This window comes from Crotalus tigris, unplaced genomic scaffold (genome assembly GCF_016545835.1).
Source record: "Crotalus tigris isolate CLP2741 ecotype Arizona unplaced genomic scaffold, ASM1654583v1 scf7180000018498.346397, whole genome shotgun sequence".
In the NCBI taxonomy this organism is placed as follows: Eukaryota; Metazoa; Chordata; class Lepidosauria; order Squamata; family Viperidae; genus Crotalus; species Crotalus tigris.
In genome coordinates, this window is record NW_024097041.1 from 259,126 (window position 1) to 281,071 (window position 21,946).

General features: G+C 42.1%; 1 protein-coding gene across 2 annotated transcripts in view; it reads right to left on the bottom strand.

Annotated features, from left to right (window-relative positions):
* Nucleotides 1-741: 741 nt before the first annotated feature.
* The window catches only part of LOC120312430 (N-acetylated-alpha-linked acidic dipeptidase 2-like), a 43,346-nt gene continuing 22,141 nt past the window's right edge, over nucleotides 742-21,946 (bottom strand). For both annotated transcript variants that reach the window (XM_039353143.1, XM_039353144.1), the window contains 11 exons: nucleotides 20,916-21,001; nucleotides 19,461-19,580; nucleotides 18,259-18,341; nucleotides 15,646-15,709; nucleotides 11,487-11,554; nucleotides 10,454-10,545; nucleotides 7,598-7,688; nucleotides 4,770-5,034; nucleotides 3,647-3,728; nucleotides 2,791-2,883; nucleotides 742-1,292 (listed from right to left, as the gene is read on the bottom strand). In XM_039353143.1, coding sequence (XP_039209077.1) covers nucleotides 1,085-1,292; nucleotides 2,791-2,883; nucleotides 3,647-3,728; nucleotides 4,770-5,034; nucleotides 7,598-7,688; nucleotides 10,454-10,545; nucleotides 11,487-11,554; nucleotides 15,646-15,709; nucleotides 18,259-18,341; nucleotides 19,461-19,580; nucleotides 20,916-21,001 — 1,252 coding nt within the window. In that variant the 3' untranslated portion in view covers nucleotides 742-1,084. The remainder of the gene's footprint in view (nucleotides 1,293-2,790; nucleotides 2,884-3,646; nucleotides 3,729-4,769; nucleotides 5,035-7,597; nucleotides 7,689-10,453; nucleotides 10,546-11,486; nucleotides 11,555-15,645; nucleotides 15,710-18,258; nucleotides 18,342-19,460; nucleotides 19,581-20,915; nucleotides 21,002-21,946) is intronic.

A 21,946-nucleotide genomic window follows, 5' to 3' on the forward strand; every position in this document is an offset into this window, starting at 1 on the left:
TGGGAGTTGAAGTCCTCATGCCTTAAAATTGTCAAGTTTGGGAAACACTGCACTAAGCAACTACAATTATTTGCTTAATAACCATTGTGTCTATAGAGATTCTCAGTCCTCCAGGTCATGGTTGTCCCAAAGGTGCTTTTTCAAGAGGCAACTGGACTTTCAATTAACCAGCAGAACAACCTGCCTCCAGAAGTTTTTAAGAAGAGATTGGACAGCCATTTGTCTGAAATGGTCTAGTGCAGTGGTTCTCACCCTGTGGGTCGAGACCCCATTTGGGGTTGAACGACCATTTCACGGGGGTCGCCAAACAACGCAGTCCGCCATTTTTCCCCCCTTTTCCTTAGTTGTGCTACTCCCTTTTATTCTATTGGCTTTTGAAAGCCAATAGAATAGACTCTCTTGAATAGAGTCTAATTCTATTGGCTTTCAAAAGCCAATAGGAAATGTCCATTGTCTCTTCCCTGCTGAGCCTGCCAAAAGTCCCATTCTGCAAACGGTGCTGCACCAGTTGAGTAGTCCTTGACTTACGACCGGTTGAGTAGTCCTCGACTTACGACCGGTGGGGGGGTCACGGCATTAAAAAGGTTGAGAACCACTGGTATAGGGTTACCTGCCTGAGCAGGATGTTGGACTAGATAACTCCAAGGTCCCTTCCAACTTTATTATTATTATTATTATTGGTTTTTCTTTGAAGACGTTTCACTTCTCATCCAAGAAGCTTCCTCAGCTCAGAACTGAAGAAGCTTCTCAGATGAGAAGCGAAACATCTTCAAAGAAAAACAAGAAAGTCCAGTTGCCTCTTGAAAAAGCACCTTTGAGATCACCACCACTGCCAAAAATATAAAAATTGGGTGTGATTTACTCGACAACCGCTTTGCTTAGCAACAAAAATTCTGATCCCAGTTGCGGTCATAAGTCAAGGACTACCTGTATTGGAGTAAAGGTGGATTTCAAATTTTCATTCCCCCACTTGCTCAGTGTTCAAAATCACCCTATTGGAAGCTGCATTACCATGAACGTGCTGGGATTGTAAAATTGCCCACATAATATAAATTTTCCGGCCATACAAATCAAATAGCTGCTTCTATTCTGCTGTCGTTGTCTTGTAAGACTCTTCCAGAGTCCCTGCAGCGGCCTGCAGCGTGAAGGCTGCAACAGCGATCTGCCTCTTGACTTCCTTCCAAGCTTTGTGTGGATCTGTCCTGCTGCCGATATCAAAAAGAGCATCGTAGATTCCTGGGAAGGACATGCCTGCATATTTGTTGCGACTGCTTGGAGCAAAAACAATGTGTCTGTAGAGGCAAAAAAAAATAAAAATAAGCAAAGTTGCACAAACTGACCAAAACTGAAGCCAATTGGCTTTTGAAAAGCACCTTTGAGACGTTGTGCCAGATAATAATCTTAACTCTAAATGTCAGGCTTTTAAAAAGTGCCTTCTGCGAAAGCTTGCAGAGCGTAAGAAAACAACAGGACAGCCTTAAAACAGATCCTTAACAAAGCTGCCTGAAATCAAAAGATCTTTAAAAAAACAAAAAATAACTTCACCTTATATAACAAACAGAACAATATACGGTAGCTGTTTTCTGATGCAAATTCTTGCATCAGCAAGAATTTCACAAAGGGAAATGTCCATCAGTGGTGAGATTCAGCCAGTTTGCACCACTTCGGTAGAACCAGTAGCTAATTTTTTGTTGCCCAGGCCCAGAATGGACTTCCGGAAGTGGCATCCACACAGAGAACCGGTTGTTCACATATTTGAATCTCACCACTGCTTACACCTCACAGGAGGAACTATATTTTACTGAAGTTGTGATGGCGCAGTGGTTAGAATGCAGTATTGCAAGCTAACTCTGCCCACAGCCAGGAGTTTGATTCTGACCGACTCAAGGTTGACTCAGCCTTCCATCAGTCCAGGTTTGATAAACTGAGGACCTAAATTATTGGGGGCAATAAACCGCTTAGAGAGGGCTGTAAAGCACTATGAAGTGGTATATAAGTCTTAGTTCTATTGCTATTGTTTTGCCAATTGAATGGGGAAAATCCACCTTTGTTTCACTACTGATTCTTCTACCAAGAAAATCTATTTTCTTCCAAGTGCAAATGTTCTGGGCAGGTTGACTTTTGAATACAACTATTTGTTGAACAACTGTTCGAAATTACAACAGCACTGAAAAAAAATGACATGACCAGTTCTCACATTAGGACCATGGCAGCTTCCCCACAATCATGTGATTAAAATGTGGGCATTTGGTTACCGGTGTGTTCGCTATTTGAGCCATGGTGGCGCAGTGGTTAGAATGCAGCATTGCAGGCTGACTCTGCCCACTGCCTGTAGTTTGATTCTAACCGGCTCACGGTTGACTCAGCCTTCCATCCTTCCAAGATCAGTAAAATGAGGACCGAGCTTATTGGGGTGGGTTTGATATGGTGACTTTGTAAACCGCTTAGAGAGGTCTGTAAAGTACTATGAAGTGACATATAAGTCTAAATGGTGTTGCTATTTGCAAACTAGCCAGCCAGCTTCTGACAAGCAAAGTTAATAGGGAAGCCAGATTCGCTTAATGACCTCATAATTCACTAAACAACTAAAGTGACCCATTTAACAACCATGAGAAAAAAATGATTGCAACATGGGGTGCGGTTCACTGAACAACCACCTAGCTTAGCAATAGAAACTCACAATTGTCTCAGTTGAGGACAACCTGGACACAGGAAAAAAAAAAAGTCAAGAGTTGCTAAGCCATCCTTGGCAAAAAAAAAAAAAAGTCTTACTGTACTCAAATGCTTTACCTGTAGAATGGTCTGCCTGGCAAACCAAGAGGATCAATGAAAGCTCTCTCTAGATACATCAGCTGATCATTCATGCTCCGTACAGCAATGGGACTGTAGAAGATAGAACACAGAGGAAAGTATCAGGAGACGGAATATAGGAGACAGAATAACAGAATTGGAAGGGACCTTCGAGGTCATCTAGTCCAACCCCCTGCTCAGGCAGGAAACTCTATACCAGTGGTTCTCAACCTTTCTAATGCCGTGACCCCATAATACAGTTCCCCATGTTGTGGTGACCCCCAAGTGGGTGTGGCCACCAATAAGAGGGAGTAGGACAGCTAGGGAAAAGGGGAAAAAATGGCGGACAGCATGGTTTGGCGACCCCCGTGAAATGGTCATTCGACCCCAAATGGGGTCCCGACCCACAGGTTGAGAACCACTGCTCTATACCATTTCAGACAAATGGCTGTCCTTCTTAAGAACCTCCAGTGTTGGAGCATTCACCGCTTCTGGAGGCAGGTTGTTCCACTGATTAATTGTTCTAACTTTCAGGAAGTTTCTCCTCAGTTCCAGATTGCTTCTCTTCTTGATTAGTTTCCATCCATTGCTTCTTGTCCTGCCTTCAGGCACTTTGGAGAATAGCTTGACTCCCACTTCTTTAATGTTTCTCAACTTTGACAACTTTAGGATGGGGTAGACTTCAACTCCCAGAATTCCCTACGCACCCATGAATTCTGGGAGTTGAAAGTCTATATTACACAGTGCTGAAGCACTGTGATGTGTAAGCAAAGCTTTCTCCTAAACTTGAAGGAATAAATGATTATCAATAACACCTATAAAGCTGCATTAACTTTTCCAGAAATATTAAACTTACTTATTCATGTCAAGCTGGGAAAGCCTGCGGTGAAAATCTGTTGCTACAGCTGCAAAATGATTCACGGCAGAAAAAATGGCATCTACGAACAGAAGAGTTGCAAGAAGAGTTTAAACAAGATAGAGAAAGATGGTCTCGCGCCACTTCTGAAATTCATTTTAACACCATCAAACTAACTCTGTCTTGGGTCACATGACCAAGAAGAGGGAGGGGGGCTCAGGATGGAGGAGCTGGCACTGTTTTGAGTCCCCTGCCCAACAGACCTTCCTATAGGGATGTATGGGCGGGGTTGGGGGGGCGATATTTTTCTGGATTTTTTTCCCCTCAGCAACCTTGGCATCACATTTCCTTTGCCAAACATAGGAACTAATTAAATGGCATTTAAAAATCCTTCAGATTCTATGATTCTGTAGACTCTCTATGTGTTAAATACAATAACAGATGGTTGGCAGAGGGATTTGAAGATTAGAATAACATAGGTTTGCGTTAACCTACTGACTACTTTCTTTACGTGTGTGTGTGTGTGCGCGTGTGTGTGTGTGTGTGTATGTAGGTAAATAGAATGGAATGGAATAGAACAGAATAGAGAATGGGGATAGGATAGGATAGGATAGGATAGGATAGAATAGAATAGAATAGAATAGAATAGAATAGAATAGAATAGAATAGAATAGAATAGAATAGAATAGAATATGATTAGATGTTGGATCAATTTGCTTATTAGATTTCCACATCTGCAATATTTGTTTATTTTATACAGCATTTTTGATAACTATGGATGGAAAAGTTTATTACTATTTGTAGACCCATCATATCAGGGGAAGAGAACCTATTAGTTTTGTTTGTTTGTTTTTCTGCATGCAGCTGGGGTGGATTCTTTATGTTTAATATTAGATTTATATGACATTTGGGGTTTTTTTTCTTTTTCCTTTTTTTATACACAAGATTTTTTTTTCTTTTCGCTACCAGTGTTTGTTTTTCTGTTCTTGTTCTTTTTGTTTTGTATTTTATTTTTGTTAAAAAAAAGATTCTATGATTTTATCTTTGGTGGACTGAATGATAGTCAATAGAAAGCTCAAGCATAAATTTATGGATTCCGAGTTACGTTCAAGAGAAGCCTCACCAAATGAAACTTTGTACTTGTCAAGTTCTGCTTTGTGTTTGTTGGCCTGGTCATAGATTTCGTTGGCATAGACTCTCAAAGCTTCTGCATAATCCTGACAGTGGAAAGGAAGGACTGGGGAATCAGAAAGCTCGTAGACCAAGCCTGCCCGTATTTGAGCCACAGTCAGCTGCTTCTGGAAAGAGGGATCGTAAAACTGCTTGACCAGTTCAAAAGTCTCATAGGTAGTGTGGTAGACCGGATAATTACTGTATTTGTCCATTTTCTGTCAAAAAAAAAAATTAAATGAGTCAGCAAAATGAAGTCCATATTCAGCTGCAAAAGTTTCAAATTTCCATCCAGACATCTCTTCAAAACCAAGAGGTAGGTCCTCAGATAGTTGTTGGAAATGTAAACATAAGTCAGGTACTTATTATCACGTATGGTGGACATGTGTTAAAGCAAAGAGGTACTGGGAAAAATACATACTTGGCTAAAAAAGATGTTGGGGAAACATGTAGATTTTAAACCTGAACTTTTTTTTATTAGGTATTATGCCAAAAAAGATTGATAAACAAAGTATATATTTGATTTTACATGTGATAACAGCAGCAAGAATCATATTCACACAATATTGCAAAAAGGAAGAAATACCATCAGAGGAAGAAATAATTAAAAAAATATTAGAATGTGCAGAAATGGACAGACTTACTATGAGGTTGAAAGAAAAAAAGAAACAGAATACTATCAGACTTGGGACTTGTTTTATCAATGGCTGGAGAAAAGAATAAAGGATTAGAAATTAAATTTGTATTAGTGAATGATAAACTCAGACAACACATTGTTGAATAAGTGCTATTGAATTGTATGGAAAAAATAATAAAAATGTTACACACACAAAAAAAAAACACCAAGAGGTAAGTCCACAGCTTCCCAAATAATCAGGACTTTACATTAATTTTATTTCAATTTAAAGCATCCAGGGTGATTTATACCACTTGTGGAATTATGGCATTATGCAAAGGATACAAATGACATGATTTGTCCAGCTTATGACATTTGTAGAAGGACCTTCTACAAAAGGTGTAGATCACTGTGATGAAGTACACTCATAGAAATTGACAGTTGGGAGCGATGGATATTCGATTAAAGCAAGGTTTCGATGTACTTTAGATCAACTTAGCTCTGAGGAAGCCATTTTTAGAGGCTCTCCAGAATGTAATTACTTTGCAGAGCCTCTTGGCCGTTTATTCAACTTTTCAAAAATAAAGGCGTCATCAAGTCAGATTCAGTCTTGCTATTTGCTATGGATGTGTAAAATCACCAATGAAATAATGCCACCTTGCAAGATGGGATTGGCCTGTACAGAAGAAGGAGCTTGCTACGAACCCTGTCAATCAAGGAATTTTGACTGGAAGGCTATAGGAGAAGAGTCTTTTCCACTGTGGTACCCTCCCTTTGGAACATCTTGCCACCAGAGAGGAAATCCATGCCCACCTTTCTATCCTTCTGGAAGGGCCTTAAAACCTGGTACCCTATGCTGGAGGTGGTTGATGGAGTAAGAGAGAAACCTTGTTTCCATCCCATCTAGGAGCTGTAGTGGCACAGTGGTTGGAATGCAGGCAAACTCTGCCCACAGTCTGGAGTTCGACTCAGGGGCTCAACATTGACTGAGGACCCAGATTGCTGGGGGCAAATATGCTGACTCTGTAAACCACTTAGAGAGTGCTGTAAAGCACTATGTGGCAGTATAGAAGCCTAAGAGCTATTGCTGTTTTAGTCTCTATTTAATTTTTATTAATTTTAACTATTTTTATCTTTTATCTTTTTTATCGTTTTGTAAGCTGCCCAGAGTTGCTCCAATGGTTTGATTGGTGGCAAGTAAACTTAATAAATAAATTAATAATATTTAATAAATAAATGTTAGAGAAGTGTCTTCTCCTGCCCCATCCTCCAACATCTACATGGTCCTGATTCCTCTTGCCTTAGAAGAGCCTAAAGCTTTGGCTGTTCTACCAAGCTCTGGGGCAGAGTGATTCATAACCCCCTTTTTGGTGACTGTTTTACAACACAGAATATCGGAGTTGGAAGGGACCCTTGGAGATCTTCTAGTCCAACCAGATGCTCAAGCAGGAGACCCTTGACCATTCCAGTCAAATGGGTGTTCAATGTCTTCTTGAAAACCTCCAGTGATGGACTACCTACATCTTCTGAAGGGAAGCTGTTCCACTGATTAATTGTTCTCGCTGTCAGGAAGTTTCTCCTCAGTTCTAGGTTTTATGGAATCCTTCTTCCCCAATGTGGTTTCACACGCTTGCTTCTTTATAGTACTACATTTCTGTTTTTAATCTCTACTCCCTGTATATCACTTAAAGCAGTGGTTCTCAACCTTTTTAATGCCGCGACCCCCCAACCGGTCGTAAGTCGAGGACTACTCAACTGGTCGTAAGTCGAGGACTACTCAACTGGTGCAGCACCGTTTGCAGAATGGGACTTTTGCCGGGCTCAGCAGGGCAGAGACAGCCTGGACAATTCCTATTGGCTTTTGAAAGCCAATAGAATTAGACTCTATTCAAGAGAGTCTATTCTATTGGCTTTCAAAAGCCAATAGAATAAAAGGGAGTAGCACAGCTAAGGAAAAGGGGGAAAAAATGGCGGACTGCATTGTTTGGCGACCCCCATGAAATGGTTGTTCGACCCCAAATGGAGTCCCGACCTACAGGTTGAGAACCACTGACTTAAAGAGTTGCTTCAATGATTCAAGCAGCTAAGAAATAGATTCACCGATAAATATATAAATATATCGACTGCTCTTGGGTAACAGCTTCCAAACAAGCAGTTCGGCTTACCCGGTTTTTAGTGTAACGGACTCTGCCAGACGCAATCCCTAGTCTTTGAAAGAAAACTTCAAAATCACTTCCCGATCCAAGCTTGTTGATCCTGGCCAGATAGGAGAAGGAAGAGGATAATTCAAAATTCAATCTTCTTGTAATATTTGGCACTTTTATATTGGGGATAAAAAGAATGGATCTTTGCTGATTGGTTAAGTAGTGTGGTGGTGTTCCCAAGACGGTGGTGTGCATTTAAAACAAAATGGTAGTTATACTGAGCCAGTTAAGAAACCTGGAGCATGGCTGGTGACATTGTGCTTTGGAGCTGAAGTCACTCATTTTGCCCCCTAACTTCAAATTAGAAAAAAAATAGACCAATCTGAGGAAGCAACCTGATTTTGGTCTTAAAGCTTAAAGCATTTCTTTTCCCTCTTAAAACTCTTCAAATAAAAAGGGGGAGGGCAGGAGAAGGTAATCTGAATTTCCCATATCTCACAAGTGAACCATATCATAAGACTAACTGAAGCTCAACAAATTTCTCTAACCCTGGATTCCTGCCCAGTTCAACCCCAAAAGATCTCTGTGACCCAGCTATCGAATTGGAAAAGTCCTGGTGCACTGCCTGAGTTCAGAACTGGGGAACAATATAACGGGAGGCTTCACCTAAAATTCAGATTAACAGTCGACAGTTGCTATATTTGCACAGCAGGAGATATTTTAACAAATGAACCGTTTTAGAGCTTAACATGATTACCTAGTCCAGGGGTAGGCAACCTTGGCTCTTTTATGACTCGTGGACTTCAACTCTCAGAATTCCTGAGCCAGCATGGCTCAGCTTGGAAACCTCTCCCTTTCCCCTCAGCATGGCTGGCTCAGGAATTCTGGGAGTTGAAGTCCACGAGTCATAAAAGAGCCAAGGTTGCCTACCCCTGGCCTAGGCCTAGGCCGCTTTCTGACCCGTGGACTTCAATTCCCAGAATTCCTGAGCCAGCATGGCTCAGCTTGGAAACCTCTCCCTGTCCCCTCAGCATGGCTGGCTCAGGAATTCTGGGAGTTGAAGTCCACGAGTCATAAAAGAGCCAAGGTTGCCTACCCCGGACCTAGTCCTTACAACATGCTGAAACAATGGCTAGGTTTTCCTGTGGAAGCATTCAGCAGCATATTATAGTAGTCCTGACTTACAACCACAATTGGGACCAGAATCTCTGTTGCTAAACAAGGTGGTTGTTAAAGAGCCATGCCTGATTGTTTTTTTCTCTTTTGTGCCACATGTATTAAGCTAAATCACTACAGTTTCTAAGTGAATCATGCAGTTGTTAAGTGAATCCAACTTCCCTCATTGACTGTGCTCATCAGATGCCAGCTGAGAAGGTGATCACATAATTCTGAGATGAGTCGTGGAGGCCTAGTGGTTAGAATGCAGTATTGCAGGTCAACTCTGCCCAGAGTCTAGAGTTTGAGCCTGACTGGCTCAAGGTTGACTCAGCCTTCCATCCTCCCGAGGTCAGTAAAATGAGCACTCAGATTATTGGGGGGGGGGCAATATGCTGACTCACCAGTTGCCAAGCGTCCAAATTTTGGTCATGTAACCATGGGAATGCTGTGACGATGGTAAATGTGAGGACTGGTCAGCAGTAACTTTTTTTTTAGTGCTGTTGTAACTTCAAATGGTCACCAAATGAATGATTGTATGAGGACAGGTAGTCCTCGACTTATGACCACAACTGAGCCCCAAATTTATGTTGCTAAGTGAGAAATTGGTTAAGTGAGTTTTGCTCCATTTTATGACTTCTCTTGTCACGTTTGTTAAGTGAATCATTGTAGTTGTTAAATTAGTGTAACGGTTGTTAAGTGAATCTGGCCTCCCCATTGACTTTGCATGCAAGAAGTTCGCAAAAGGTGATCAGATAGTCCTGGGACGCCACAACCGTCATAAATATGAACCACTTATCAAGCATCTGAATGTAAATTACGTGATTTGGGGGATGCTGCAATGGTCATAAGTGTGAAAAATGGTCATAGGTCATTTTTTCCAGTCCCATGTAACTTTGAACGGTCACTAAACAGCCTGTCGTAAGTCAAGGACTATCTGAACTTACACATATTATCCTGATCATCATCAAGAACACCAGGCTCTGATGCAGCTCCATTAGGGTCCTAGCCTAGTGTGTTCCAAGACCTGTTCTGATTCCTCGCCAGCCAGTGGACCCGGCAGCTGAGTCTGAGGAATCAGAGGAGGAAGAGGAGGGGCCTGGAGTGACATCAGAGTCAGAGGAAGACTCTGAGGAGCTCCAAGACTTTTAGTCTGACGAGGAGCCTGGCCCCTCTACTCGCGCTCAGGCTGAGACACAGCTCTGCTGGGAGCCTGAGTTGGACAATGATGAATCACAGTTGGGAAACATCCAGGATGCACAAAAGCGCAGGCAAGAGAAGCGAGTAGGACAGAGGAATGCAATGGGGCGGCTCCAAAGGCAAAGGAGAAGGCATTAGGAAGCCACGCCTTGGCTGCATAATAAAAGGGAAGGTGTGGCAGGTGCTGGTTGCCAAAGGCAACCGTTTGTATTGAGGATTGAGTTTCTGTGAACTGTGTTTGTTTGCCTTGGACATTTTGCTCAGGTCTGTGAATAATAAAAGGGGATTGGTTTTTTTCCTGCGGTTCCAGCCTGCTTGTTGGAAGAGGGGTTCTCCTTGTGAGCTTAACAAGGACTCACGTAGGCTGGGACAGAACAAGATTCTGGTCAATGTGGGAATAGAAACACACTGCTTTTACAGTTATGCAGCAGATATAAAAGCTACAGTAGTTCTCCCATGTGTGCAAAGGTCCCCAGGGCAGGCGTGCAAATAAAATGTAGACAACAAGAGAGCATAACCTACCTGGGTCGCTGATTATTTTCGCTGGAAGGATCCTTCTCAAGCCAACTCTCATAGAGAGATTTTCCTTCATATCCTTCATCAGGACTCGAGACCTGTGTAGGAAATGGAACTTGATCTATCACCCATACTGTTAGTTCTTTAAGCATTTTAAATGCTCTACATTCAAGCTGGTTGATTTGTTAGTTGGTTTGAAGGTTTACCCAGCACAACCAAGACATTCTTCTGGGTTACAAACTTAACAATAAGTTGATATAACAAGAAGTGTTATCGAAAGCAACAGCCAAAAATAAAGCAGGTGCTTTTACTACACGGTACAGTTTTTATTGTGTGACCTTGATTATATGTACGTTCCACAAACTAATATTGGAACCTCTGTGCATTGAGCCCTGTGTGGTGCAGTGGTCAAAGTGCAGTATTGCAGGCAAATTCTGCCCACAGCCTGGAGTTTGATCCTGACTGCCTCAAGGCTGACTCAGCGTTTCATCCTTCTGAGCTCAGTAAAATGAGGGCCAAGATTGTTGGGGGCAATAGGCTGACATTGTAAACCACCCAGTGAGTGCTATAAAGTGCTATGGGGTGGTATATAAGCCTAAATGCTATTGCTATAAAAATGATGTTACCATACAGTGGGCATAGCCAACATTTGTAGTTTGTTTTTGCTTAAGATTGGGATGGAGGAGGAGGAGGAAGAGGAAGAGGAAGAAGAAGAGGCGGAGGACAACGACTGTAGTGTCCTTGGTGCGCTCTGATCTTGGCTATTTTCTTGCAGATCTTTCATGACCCATGTAGGGAACATCATCAGTGCCAGAAGAGAAGGGGGCTTGTGGAGAGGAGGATGGGGGGGCAATGTGAACTGGCCTTCCTCTACTTGCCCTGCCTGAGTTTAATTTCCTCTGCATCCCAGAATAACGAAACACTCTGGATGTTGGTTCTTCTGAACCATCAAGGAACATCTGGAATTGGTGGTGCTTTCATTCCTGCTTCGAAACAAAACAAAATATTTCTCCCATTGTTGTGCATTGTCCAACTGTACCTCTTTTGTCAAATTATACACCAGTTGGTTCAGAAGAGGAGTACAGTCAACCCTCAAAGTGTAGTTGCCTGCAACACAAACACGGAAATGGTTTTGAATCAATGTTAACAGTTCCCTCTCAAAAAATACCCCTTTCTTTGGTCGGGGAAAAAAAAAATCAAATTTAAACATGGCCTCCGCTACATCAAACTGAATTTATCTAGGGAAGCAAACCTTCTCTCCTTCTTGCACTCCAGGGAATTTTTCTTCCTCTTGGGATGAATCAAGGCATAAGGTTTCTGACAGCTAGCATGTAAACAGACAGATACTTACATACACATCATGCACAACCATAGAACAACTCCTAGGAGACTGTGTAATTGACATCTCTTGGCAAAAAAAAAAAGGGAAAATACCAGCATCTCCTCTATTCTAAACCAATCCACAATATTATTTCTGCACTTGGATAACTGGAATGTAGTACTGTGCAGACATAGCCGTGGAATATAATCTAAAAATTCAATGAGAGCTCTAAATAAAGGCGATTCCTTATGGACTGAATTATTATGCATCTTTTTAAAGATTTTGCTGTGCAGGCTCTGGGGTTTTGCTTGATAAAAAAAAAAAGTACAGGAAAACCAGAAGTTGCCTTTCAGCTTTACATTTTTATTCAGCTGAACAAAGACGGGCTCGTCTAAAAGAGAGAAGCCCCGAATGACAAGCAATCCTTGTATTTATTCTTTCTGATTACATAAGCAATCCACGCAGCAAAGCTGACACACATATGATGAAAATTTCACCCAGTGAGGCTGGCACATTGCAGATAAGAAGGGAGAAAGCAGAAGGGGCTAAAAATGTTCCCTTTTGGGTGTTTCCCTAAAGACATTGTATGTTCCCGGGTGGGTTAGGACATTGGGTGTTTTCCTTGCTGTCCTTTCATGACCCTGCATCCATGACTCTGCAAGTGCCCAAAGACAGCAGGGCCATCTGCACATATTCACAAGGGATACTTCCTATACTGTCTCCTAATTCCAGGTCAATAATTTCAGCGCAGGTGGTCCTCGAGTTATGCAGACTGCCCATAATGGAGACTGCCCATTACAGTCATAAGTCACGATGATCGTAATGTTATGACCTTTTTTGCAGCGGTGGTTTAGTACGTATCTCAGTTGTTAAACAAACCAAAGGTCGACTATGGGCCCAATATTGCTGGCATGCGATTATGGGACACTGCAAATGGCCATGCATGGAGCTTAGTTGCCATTTGCCTGAAGTGTGGTCACATGGGGAATATCAACTCAGAAATCTGAATCCAGGTCATTAGTAACCCCCAAATAGATTCGTTGGAAATGTGAAAGGTTGCTAACCAACCGATTGTAAGTCAAGGACTACCTGTACAGTAACCATTATTCTATGTAAGTTTGTAACGCCATCATTGTCATCATCATCATCATTATCTTCAAACAATAGTAATTATAATAGCAATAGCATGAGCAATAGCACTTAGACTTAGCACTTAGACTTGTATACGGCTTCACAGTGCTTTACAGCCCTCTCAAAGCGGTTTATAAAGTCAGCATATTGCCTCCCCCAACAATCTGGGTCTCATTTTACCAACCTTGGAAGGATGGAAGGCTGAGTCAACTTTGAGTTGGTCAGGATTGAACTGCTGGCAATATGAGCAGAGTTAGCCTGCAGTGTTACAGTCTAACCACTGCACCACCACGGCTCTAATAGCACTAGTCAAGGAGAGAACCAACCTAAAATTAAGCTGAATTTTCCTGATAGTTAGCACAATTAATCAGTGGAACGGCTTGCCTCCTGAAGTTGTGGGTGCTTCATCATTGGAGGTTTTTAAGAAGAGACTGGACAGCCATTTGTCTGGAATGGTATAGGGTTTCCTGCTTGAGCAGGGGGTTGGACTAGAAGACCTCCAAGGTCTTCTAACTCTGTTATTCTGTTAACATCAGTGATGTTGATCAATCATGTTGGAGTTCAGAAGTTAAGTAGGACCTCACTTGGTTAGCATCTGGATGGGAAACTATAAATCCAAGGACTGGAGCACAGATGAAAAATTTAAAAAATAAATCCAGAAAGAAGGCACAGCTTCCCTACTAATGCCAAAAAAACTGCATGGATGTGTGAACAAGTCTACAAAATCACCAAACATCAGGCTCAACATGAAGGAGACTGTACTTGAACAGCTAATAATCATCTGTTTTTTAAATGAGCATTTGTTGCTAGGTAGATGCTCAATTGACTGCGCTAAAAATGTTTTTTTTTTAATTTTTTAAAATCTGTTTTATATCTGCTAACCCTCATTCTGCTGGAAGAGAAATTATTCCAATTTTATTTCTTCTTCCCAAAAGAGAAGGGCATTTCAGAAAAAAAAAAACCTGTCACAAATTAGGGCAAGGTTCTTATGCTTACCTTACTTAAAGGTGGCTGAGGCATTGATGTTGGCAATCTGTCTTTCACTGTAGCTTCCCACTTAATCACTGTGTCAATGCTGCTAACATTGGATGTTCTTGTTTTGACAATATATAATGAGGCAGCTGCTCTCTGCATAAGCTGTGTGGTATTTTTAGAGTTAAATTAGATGATGCTGGGATGGGAGGAGAAAGAATGTGTGTGGGGATTAATTAAGATAAGGAATGCTGGGGCTACAGAAAGGGAAGGGAACCTTTACCCTTCAAACTGATTGGAGAACGTGATTTATGACAGCAATTAAAGGGAGGGAATATGCTGGCAAAATATGTGCTCAGGGGAGGGGGACTTCAGATCTTGGCATCTCTCCATGCTGTGCCAGACACTCTGTTACATAATTAAAGACTTTTTAGGAAAACAATGCTTGGAAGTTCTTTGAAGTGTTTCATTAGTCAGAACCATGACACAACGGTTACTTAATTAAATTCAAGGGGACTTCTCCCAGGGGCTCTGTGTACATTAGGATGTGGGCACAGCCCATAGGGCTGCAAAAGATGGAGAGATGCTTATTAGAAAATAAATTTGGAAAGAGAGTCCGCCTAAGAATGAGGTAGTCTCCATCTATGTATAGTCTCAATATCTTTCAGGCACGAAAGAGCAAGACCACACATTAAGTTTCAATTAAACTGGTTTATTGCTCATGTTTATATACAGGAAACTAGTTAACTAATGGTTAGCACTATCTGGGCATTAGATAAGCCTTAACAGTGGCGCAGTGGTTAGAATGCAGTATTGCAGGCTACTTCTGCTGACTCCTGGCTGCTAGCCGTACGGCTCAAGGTTGACTCAGCCTTCCATCCTTCCAAGGTCAGTAAAATGAGGACCCAGATTGTTGGGGGCAATATGCTGGCTCTGTAAAACTGGTTAGAGTGGGCTGTAAAGCACTGTGAAGTGGTATATAAGTCTAAGTGGTATTGCTATTAAAGAGGGGTTGGACTAAGTTCATTTGCATCTATGTAGTGACTCTAGGCTGATTCCTCATTTGACTCCACCTCCAGGCTCTGCCACTTCTCCTCTTACAATGTCCCAGTGTATGAAGGGTATCCTTCATACACCAGCCTTGATTCCTGGTGACAAATGAATGTGTCCACATCCTTTTCTTCCCCCCCACTGCCAAACAAAAGAATTTTTTTTAAAAAAAATGGTTTGCCACTGCTTTTCTCCAAGTCTAATCTACACCCCACCTCCAATCTTGTTTGCAATAGCTTCCTAGTCCAAGCTAGGATTGTGTGTATGATCTAGTTTAAAATGACATAGAATGGAATTACTAAATAATCTGTAGCTTGTTTTATGGGAAGCTTAAAAGGCAAACCACATTTTGTTTCTGTGGCTAATTGATTACCACTGTGGCTACTCTAACTCATAATTTGATTGTAGGTTTGGCTCCTATATGGATATGTTGCATCCATCTCTTAATACAAGATTGGAAAACTGTGACCCTCAAGATATTGCTATAAAGAAAATTCTCCTTTGAGCTGAGTCCAATTCTAACTTTTTAAACACATCCATGCCATTTTCCTGGATGGTATAGAAATGGTTTAACCTTCTTCCAGAATATTTTTCAACCTTATGGCCTAGTCCACAGGCCCACAATTTCTTGGGTCATCTCCCAGCCAAGTCCTAGCCAGGTCCAATGCTACTTAAGCTTTACAAGATTGTTCAAGGTTGACTAAGTGTACTAAGGGATATTCACCTTCAATGGAAGAATCAGTGTTGATGTAAGCCACAGCCCGTGCCTGAAGAAGTTTGCTGTTTTCCTGCCATTGGAAAAAAGAAAAATAAAGAACTATGTTATGCCCATTACTATCAATCATGAATAGCATATAAATCAAAAATGGGGAACTGGAAACTTTCCAAAAGTCGCTGAATTATAAGAAGATCCCGTTGCCACAGCCAATGGAAGCTGAGACTTGAAGTTCATCATTATCTGTGTGGTCAAGCACTCTTCACCCCTGATGTACCAATCATGCTGCGCCCTGGTGGCACAGTTTGCAGTATTGCAGGCTAACTCTGCCCACAGTCCAGAGTTCGATCCCAACATGCTCAAGGTTGACTCAGCCTTCCATCCTTCCAAGGTTGGTAAAATTAGGATCCAGATTGTTGAAGGCAATAGGCTGTCTCTGTAAACTGCTCAGAGAGTGCTGTAAAGCAGGGGTCCCCAACCTTGACAATTTTAAGACTTGTGGACTTCAACTCCCAGAATTCCTCAGCTAGTAAAGCTGGTTGAGGAATTCTGGGAATTGAAGTCCATAAGTCTTAAAGTCGCCAAGGTTGGGGACCCCTGCTGTAAAGCACTATGGGGCGGCATATATCTAAGTGCTATTGCTATTATTATGTTCAAACTTTCTGAGAATTTCTCAGAAACATATGGCCATGAAGTCCTCTTGTCTACTATTTGACAAGTCTTCTCAAATAAATAGGGACGTTTGTCAAAATCCTAGGTGATCTCTTTCCTTTTCTTGATTCTGATCCTTCCTGGGGGTTTTATTCTGAAACTTTGAAAAAAAATGTTTGTTTTGTTAACTGATTAAGAGAAAACATAATAAAATCCTGCTATGTTTAACCTAACATTCTAAGGAATGTTTCAGAAAACCAGGTGCAATTCAAGGTACTGGTGATGATTATAAAGCGCTTTATGGCTTGTGGCTTGGATATCCAAGGGACCATTTTTCTCCCTTGCTCTGGTTCCCTGGCAGTGTGGCAGATTCCTGGTCCCATCCTTGAAGCAATGTCAACAAACAGTTCATGGAGTGTATCCTCTGGAATGACACCCTCCACCCCCCAAAAAGTTCACATTGCTCCAAACCTGTGGTCCTTTAAGTGAATCTTGAAGACCTGGCTCTTCTCCTAGGGTTCTGGGATGAAATCTTGTTTTCATTATACAACCAAGTCTTGTTCTTCTGGGTTTCATGCTAGTTCTGTTTCACTTGGGAGCCACCTTATTGGTTGTGTGGTTTTTGTAATTGGCTGTTTTATGCTAAGCATTCAGAATGCTTATGGAGATTCTCAGTCATCCAGGTCATGGTTGTCCCAAAGGTGCTTTTTCAGGAAGCAATTGGACTTTCTTGTTTTTCTTTGAAGACATTTCACTTCTCATCCAAGAAGCTTCTTCAGATAAGATCTTCTCTTCAGCAGAGCTGAAGAAGCTTCTTGGATGAGAAAGTGAAAGGTCTTCAAAGAAAAAAGAACGTCCAGTTGCCTCGTGAAAAAGCACCTTTGGGCTAAGCATTCAGAGTTGGTCAGAATTGGTCAAGTTGAGCGTCTCTGTAATTAATCTGATGAAAATAATAAAGTAGCTCTCAATTTACAGTTGGAACCTGAATTTCTGTGGCTAAGCAAGTTGTTTGTTAAGTGAGTTGCACATGATTTTACTACGTTTTTTTCCTACAGTTGTTAAGCAAACTTGGCTTTATCCGGCCCTCTCAATTCCTGGCAAATAGATGGGGAAGAAATGGAGATAGTGACAAATTTTATTTTTCTGGGCTCCAAGATCACCGCAGATGGGGACTGCAGGCAAGAAATTAAAAGATGCTTGCTCCTGGGGAGGAAAGCTATGGCAAATCTAGACAACACACCAAAAAGCAGAGACATCACCCTGCCAACAAAAATACATATAGTCAAGGCCATGGTTTTCCCAGTTGCAATGTATGGCTGTGAAAGCTGGACCATAAGAAAGGCTGAGTGCCAAAGAATGGAGGCCTTTGAACTATGGTGCCGGAGAAGACTCCTGCGAGTCCCCTGGACTGCAAGGCGATCAAACCGGTTAGTCCTGAAGGAGATCAACCCCGACTGCTCTTTAGAAGGCCAGATCCTGAAGTTGAAACTCAAGTACTTTGGCCATCTAATGAGAAGGAAGGACTCACTGGAGAAGAGCCTGATGCTGGGAAAGATTGAGGGCAATAGAAGAAGGGAACGACAGAGAATGAGATAGCTGGATGGAGTCACTGAAGCGGTAGGCGTGAGCGTAAATGGACTCCAGAAGATGGAAGAGGACAGGAAGGCCTGGAGGAACGTTGTCCATGGGGTCGCGATGGGTCGGACACGACTTCGCAACTAACAACAACAAATTGACTTTGTTGGACATTGGAAGCCAGCTGGGAAGGTCATAAATGGCAATCACATAATCCTGGGATGCTGCAACCATCACAAATACACGCCGTTGATCAAGCATCCCAATGTTGATCATGTGATTAAGGGGATGCTGCAACTGTTGGGTGAGGACCAGTCATCAGTCACTTTTTTTCAGGGGTTACAGGTCAAGGACTACCTGTGCATAAATCACACCATTTAAAAATCCTTCACTCACCTCTGCCCACTCTGTGGAGCCTAATAATCCAAATTCTTCTGCATCCCAACTGGCAAAAATGATTGTTCTTCTTGGCCTCCAACCTATGCAAGAAGAAATTGAGATTAGAGGGAAACCTTAATTCTATACCCACTGATGGCTGAAGATGCAAACCTATCAATGTCTATGGACAAATAAGCTTGCGTCAGTTTAAAAATGGAGCCAACAAATCCCTTTTAGCATGACCAAGGAGGTTTAGGCTGCTCAGTAAAAACTTCTATTGTGCCTTCCTTTATCTTTGGAAGAGGATTTTATTTTATGTAGAGATAGGGGTCACCATATGCTTCAGGAACCTGCTTGTTTTTTTCAGGGTGACCTTGAGTGACCTTAACTATTTTTCCTACTGAATTTTACAATCCCTTGCAATATTCTTTCAGTATACATGAAGCAAAATTTCGATATTTTTTTTTTAATTTAAGAGTCAGTTTCAAAAGATGGTTTCCAGCACCAGACCAAAAATACAGCTGGTTTGGAACTATTTAAAGCACTAGTGTCATTTTCTCAAGACTACTACGCCTTTAACAAGCAAAGTCAATGGAAAAAGCCAGATTCACTTAAAGTCTGCATGATTCACTTAACAACTGTAGAAAAAAAGGTCATAAAATGGGGGCAAAACATACTTAACTGTAGAGATAGGGGTCAGGTAGAGGTCGTGAGCAGCAAACTGCCCCTCCAAAGCCTGCATGCCTCTTCTCTCTACATGATCTCATCCGTTCACATTGCCATGGTAATGTGGGAAACTACCCCAGGCTGGTACATGACCTCACCTGGCTCACATGATATCAGCTAGCTTACACCAACAGGATGTTGCAGAAAACTGCTCCCTGGCTGTGGCCTCCTAGCTGGTATATTCTTAAGGATTGGCAAGGGGTTTCACCAATAAAAATGTTGTTGCTATGCTGATGTCATGTTACTTTATGCTACTTGGAATACCTGTATAAAAGCAATGAACACTGCGAAGGCAGTCAGACATCTTTGTATCCTGCAATGACTGGTCACTGATTCCAGCAGTTTTATTTGTTAGTTTTATTTAACCGGCTACACTTATTGAGCAAAGGGTCAAGGTGGCTTAGAATCCACATCCAAATGCATGTTGACATTTAAATCCCAGCGCATCCCCATCTCTGCATGGGGTTCCCAATTTTTCCATCTAGTAATCTTACCGTTCTCCATCATCTTGCCAAAGCTGCGGGCAACCTCTTGAAGGACAGCAGCTCCTGTGGTGGGGTCAATACCCCCAAAGACCCAGGAATCTCTGTGGCCTCCAAAAATGACATACCTATCTAAGAAAAGGAGGCATAAGAACAGTACACTTCCATAAAATTCAGAACAAACTTGTTAGATTTCTCTTTTCTATTTCAGAAATGGATGCAAAGGAGGTGGGATAGCCTGGCAGATGTCTTTGAGGTCCGATAGCCATGGCTTGAGATATTCAGTAGTGTTGACAGAAGAATCAGCACAACGACAAATAGTAGGGGTAAAAGTGAGTCTCCTTGGAAGATTCCTCTCTTCCATTCTATCAAAAGCAATAGCACTTAGACTTACAGTGCTTCACAGTATAGCATTATAAGTCTAAGTCAGTGATGGTGAACCTTTTAGAGACCGAGTGCCCAAAAACTGGCCCCGCCCCCTGCTCCACCCCCTGCCCTGCCCCCGCTCCGCATCCCCATCCCCTGCCCCGCCTGCCCGCAGGGCCACTCACCGCCTCCAGGGCCCACCGCAGATCACCCAGGCAGCCCAGCAGCGCTATGCCAGTCACGCCCTCTGCCCGCACCCTGCAGCATCAACTGTGCATGATGGGGTGTGAGGGCAGAGTCTTGTCTACACTGCCTGGCTGCCATGGCTGCGCTGCTCCGTGTGGGCCACGCTCAGGGGCGACTCTCCTTCAGGGGGGCTGCTGGAGAGGGGGTCGTGGGAGAGGCAAGGCTGGGGCAATGGCACATGTGGCCACAGAGAGGGCTCCGAGTGCCGCCTCTGGCACCCGTGCCATAGGTTCGCCACCATTGGTCTAAGTGCTATAACAATAGCATTTATATACCACCCCATAATGCTTTACAGCCCTTTCTAAGTGATTTACAGAGTCAGCATATTGCCCCCCCCCAAACAATCTGGATCCTTATTTTACCAACCTCAGAAGGATGGAAGGCTGAGCCAACCTTGAGCTGGTGGGAATCGAACCCCTGGCAGTCAGCAGAATTAGCCTGCAATACTGCATTCTAACCATTAACCACTGCACCACCATGGCTCTATTGCCACTGACCAGCTATCGTGTCTTCCACTGTGCCATCAATTTTTGCCCAAAGCTTCTGATGTTTCTACTGACTCCTGTATTTCTTGATATTGTTTTAAATTCCTACTCCCTCCTCAGAACTTAGGCATCAACCTTTTGAAGTAGAAACCAACAAAGAAGATACTATCAGCATTAAAACAGAATTAATATGACTGGGAAAGCATTAATTCCAATACCTCCCCGAAAACAAACAATCAGGGATATATAGTCCTCCTTACGCCATCCACTATAATTGTTGCCTTCCTTAAACACCTGCTCATTTTGGTTTCCTGCTACCCAAAACCTGTCCATTCTTGTGTTAAATAATGCAATCAACTTCAAAGCTCACCAGGCTCCACTGCTCCTTTGATGCTTCCGATCACATTATATATCCGTGTAATTTGACTGGAGCTATGAACATGCATCTTAACTTTTCTGCAATAGAAAAGGGGAAAAAAAAGATTTGGCGACAGAGTAATAAGGTCAATCATAGCAGGAGTAGCTCAAAGCATTCACAAGTTGTAGTTTTGCAAAAGGACTCAATCCTACTACAGGTGAAGTCAATCATTTGTTTGCAGCTGGACAGAAGCATGTTCAAATGGATCCCTGGATCAAATCTTCAGTTATTTCTGGCTTCATTCAATGATCAGCTTCTAGAAACAAATATCTAATCTTGGTCATAACCAAATCCTGGCTGGAATCTACATGTTTATCCAGAAAAATGACTAGTGATTCCAGAAGACCACAATGAGAAGGTTGGAAAACTGAAGAACAGTACATTATTGGGGTTTTTTTTGCAGCTACACCCATCCTTTCTAACAAGTGCCAGATACTAAGGTGGCCCACTGTGGTGGAATGTAGTCTGGATTCCCATTAGGGAGGGGCTGAATTCCAGAGGAGCAAGAGACAGAAAAGTTTAGATAGTTGATGAAGGAGAAAGAGAGTGAGAACAGCTCCTATCTAGTAGTTCTCAGAGTATATTTTTATTGATACAAGTGTTTCAGTTTGGCAAGATTTCTGTCTATAGGTGAAGAACACCTATAAATGAGGAACAATAAAGGAAATTGCTTTGGAGTACCTCAGATATTTCTTGATTTTAGAGCCTGACACTCTCATATTATAGATTTTCTCACAATTGTTAAACATTGAGTTGTTCCCAAGAGCCTAAAGAAACAGAGAAACTGGTAAAGTATCGCAAATTATTTGTATCTTATTGTATTTTTTTAGGGGGGGACTGTTCTGATCCTTTTCTTATGGATGTTTTATTGTATTACAAATATGTTGTTGTGCCCATTTGAGAGTCCTGTTGTTTGCAGCAGGGACAAATTGAACGAATAGGTAATAAATATGAGAGCATATATTTCTTCCTTCAGTTATGGC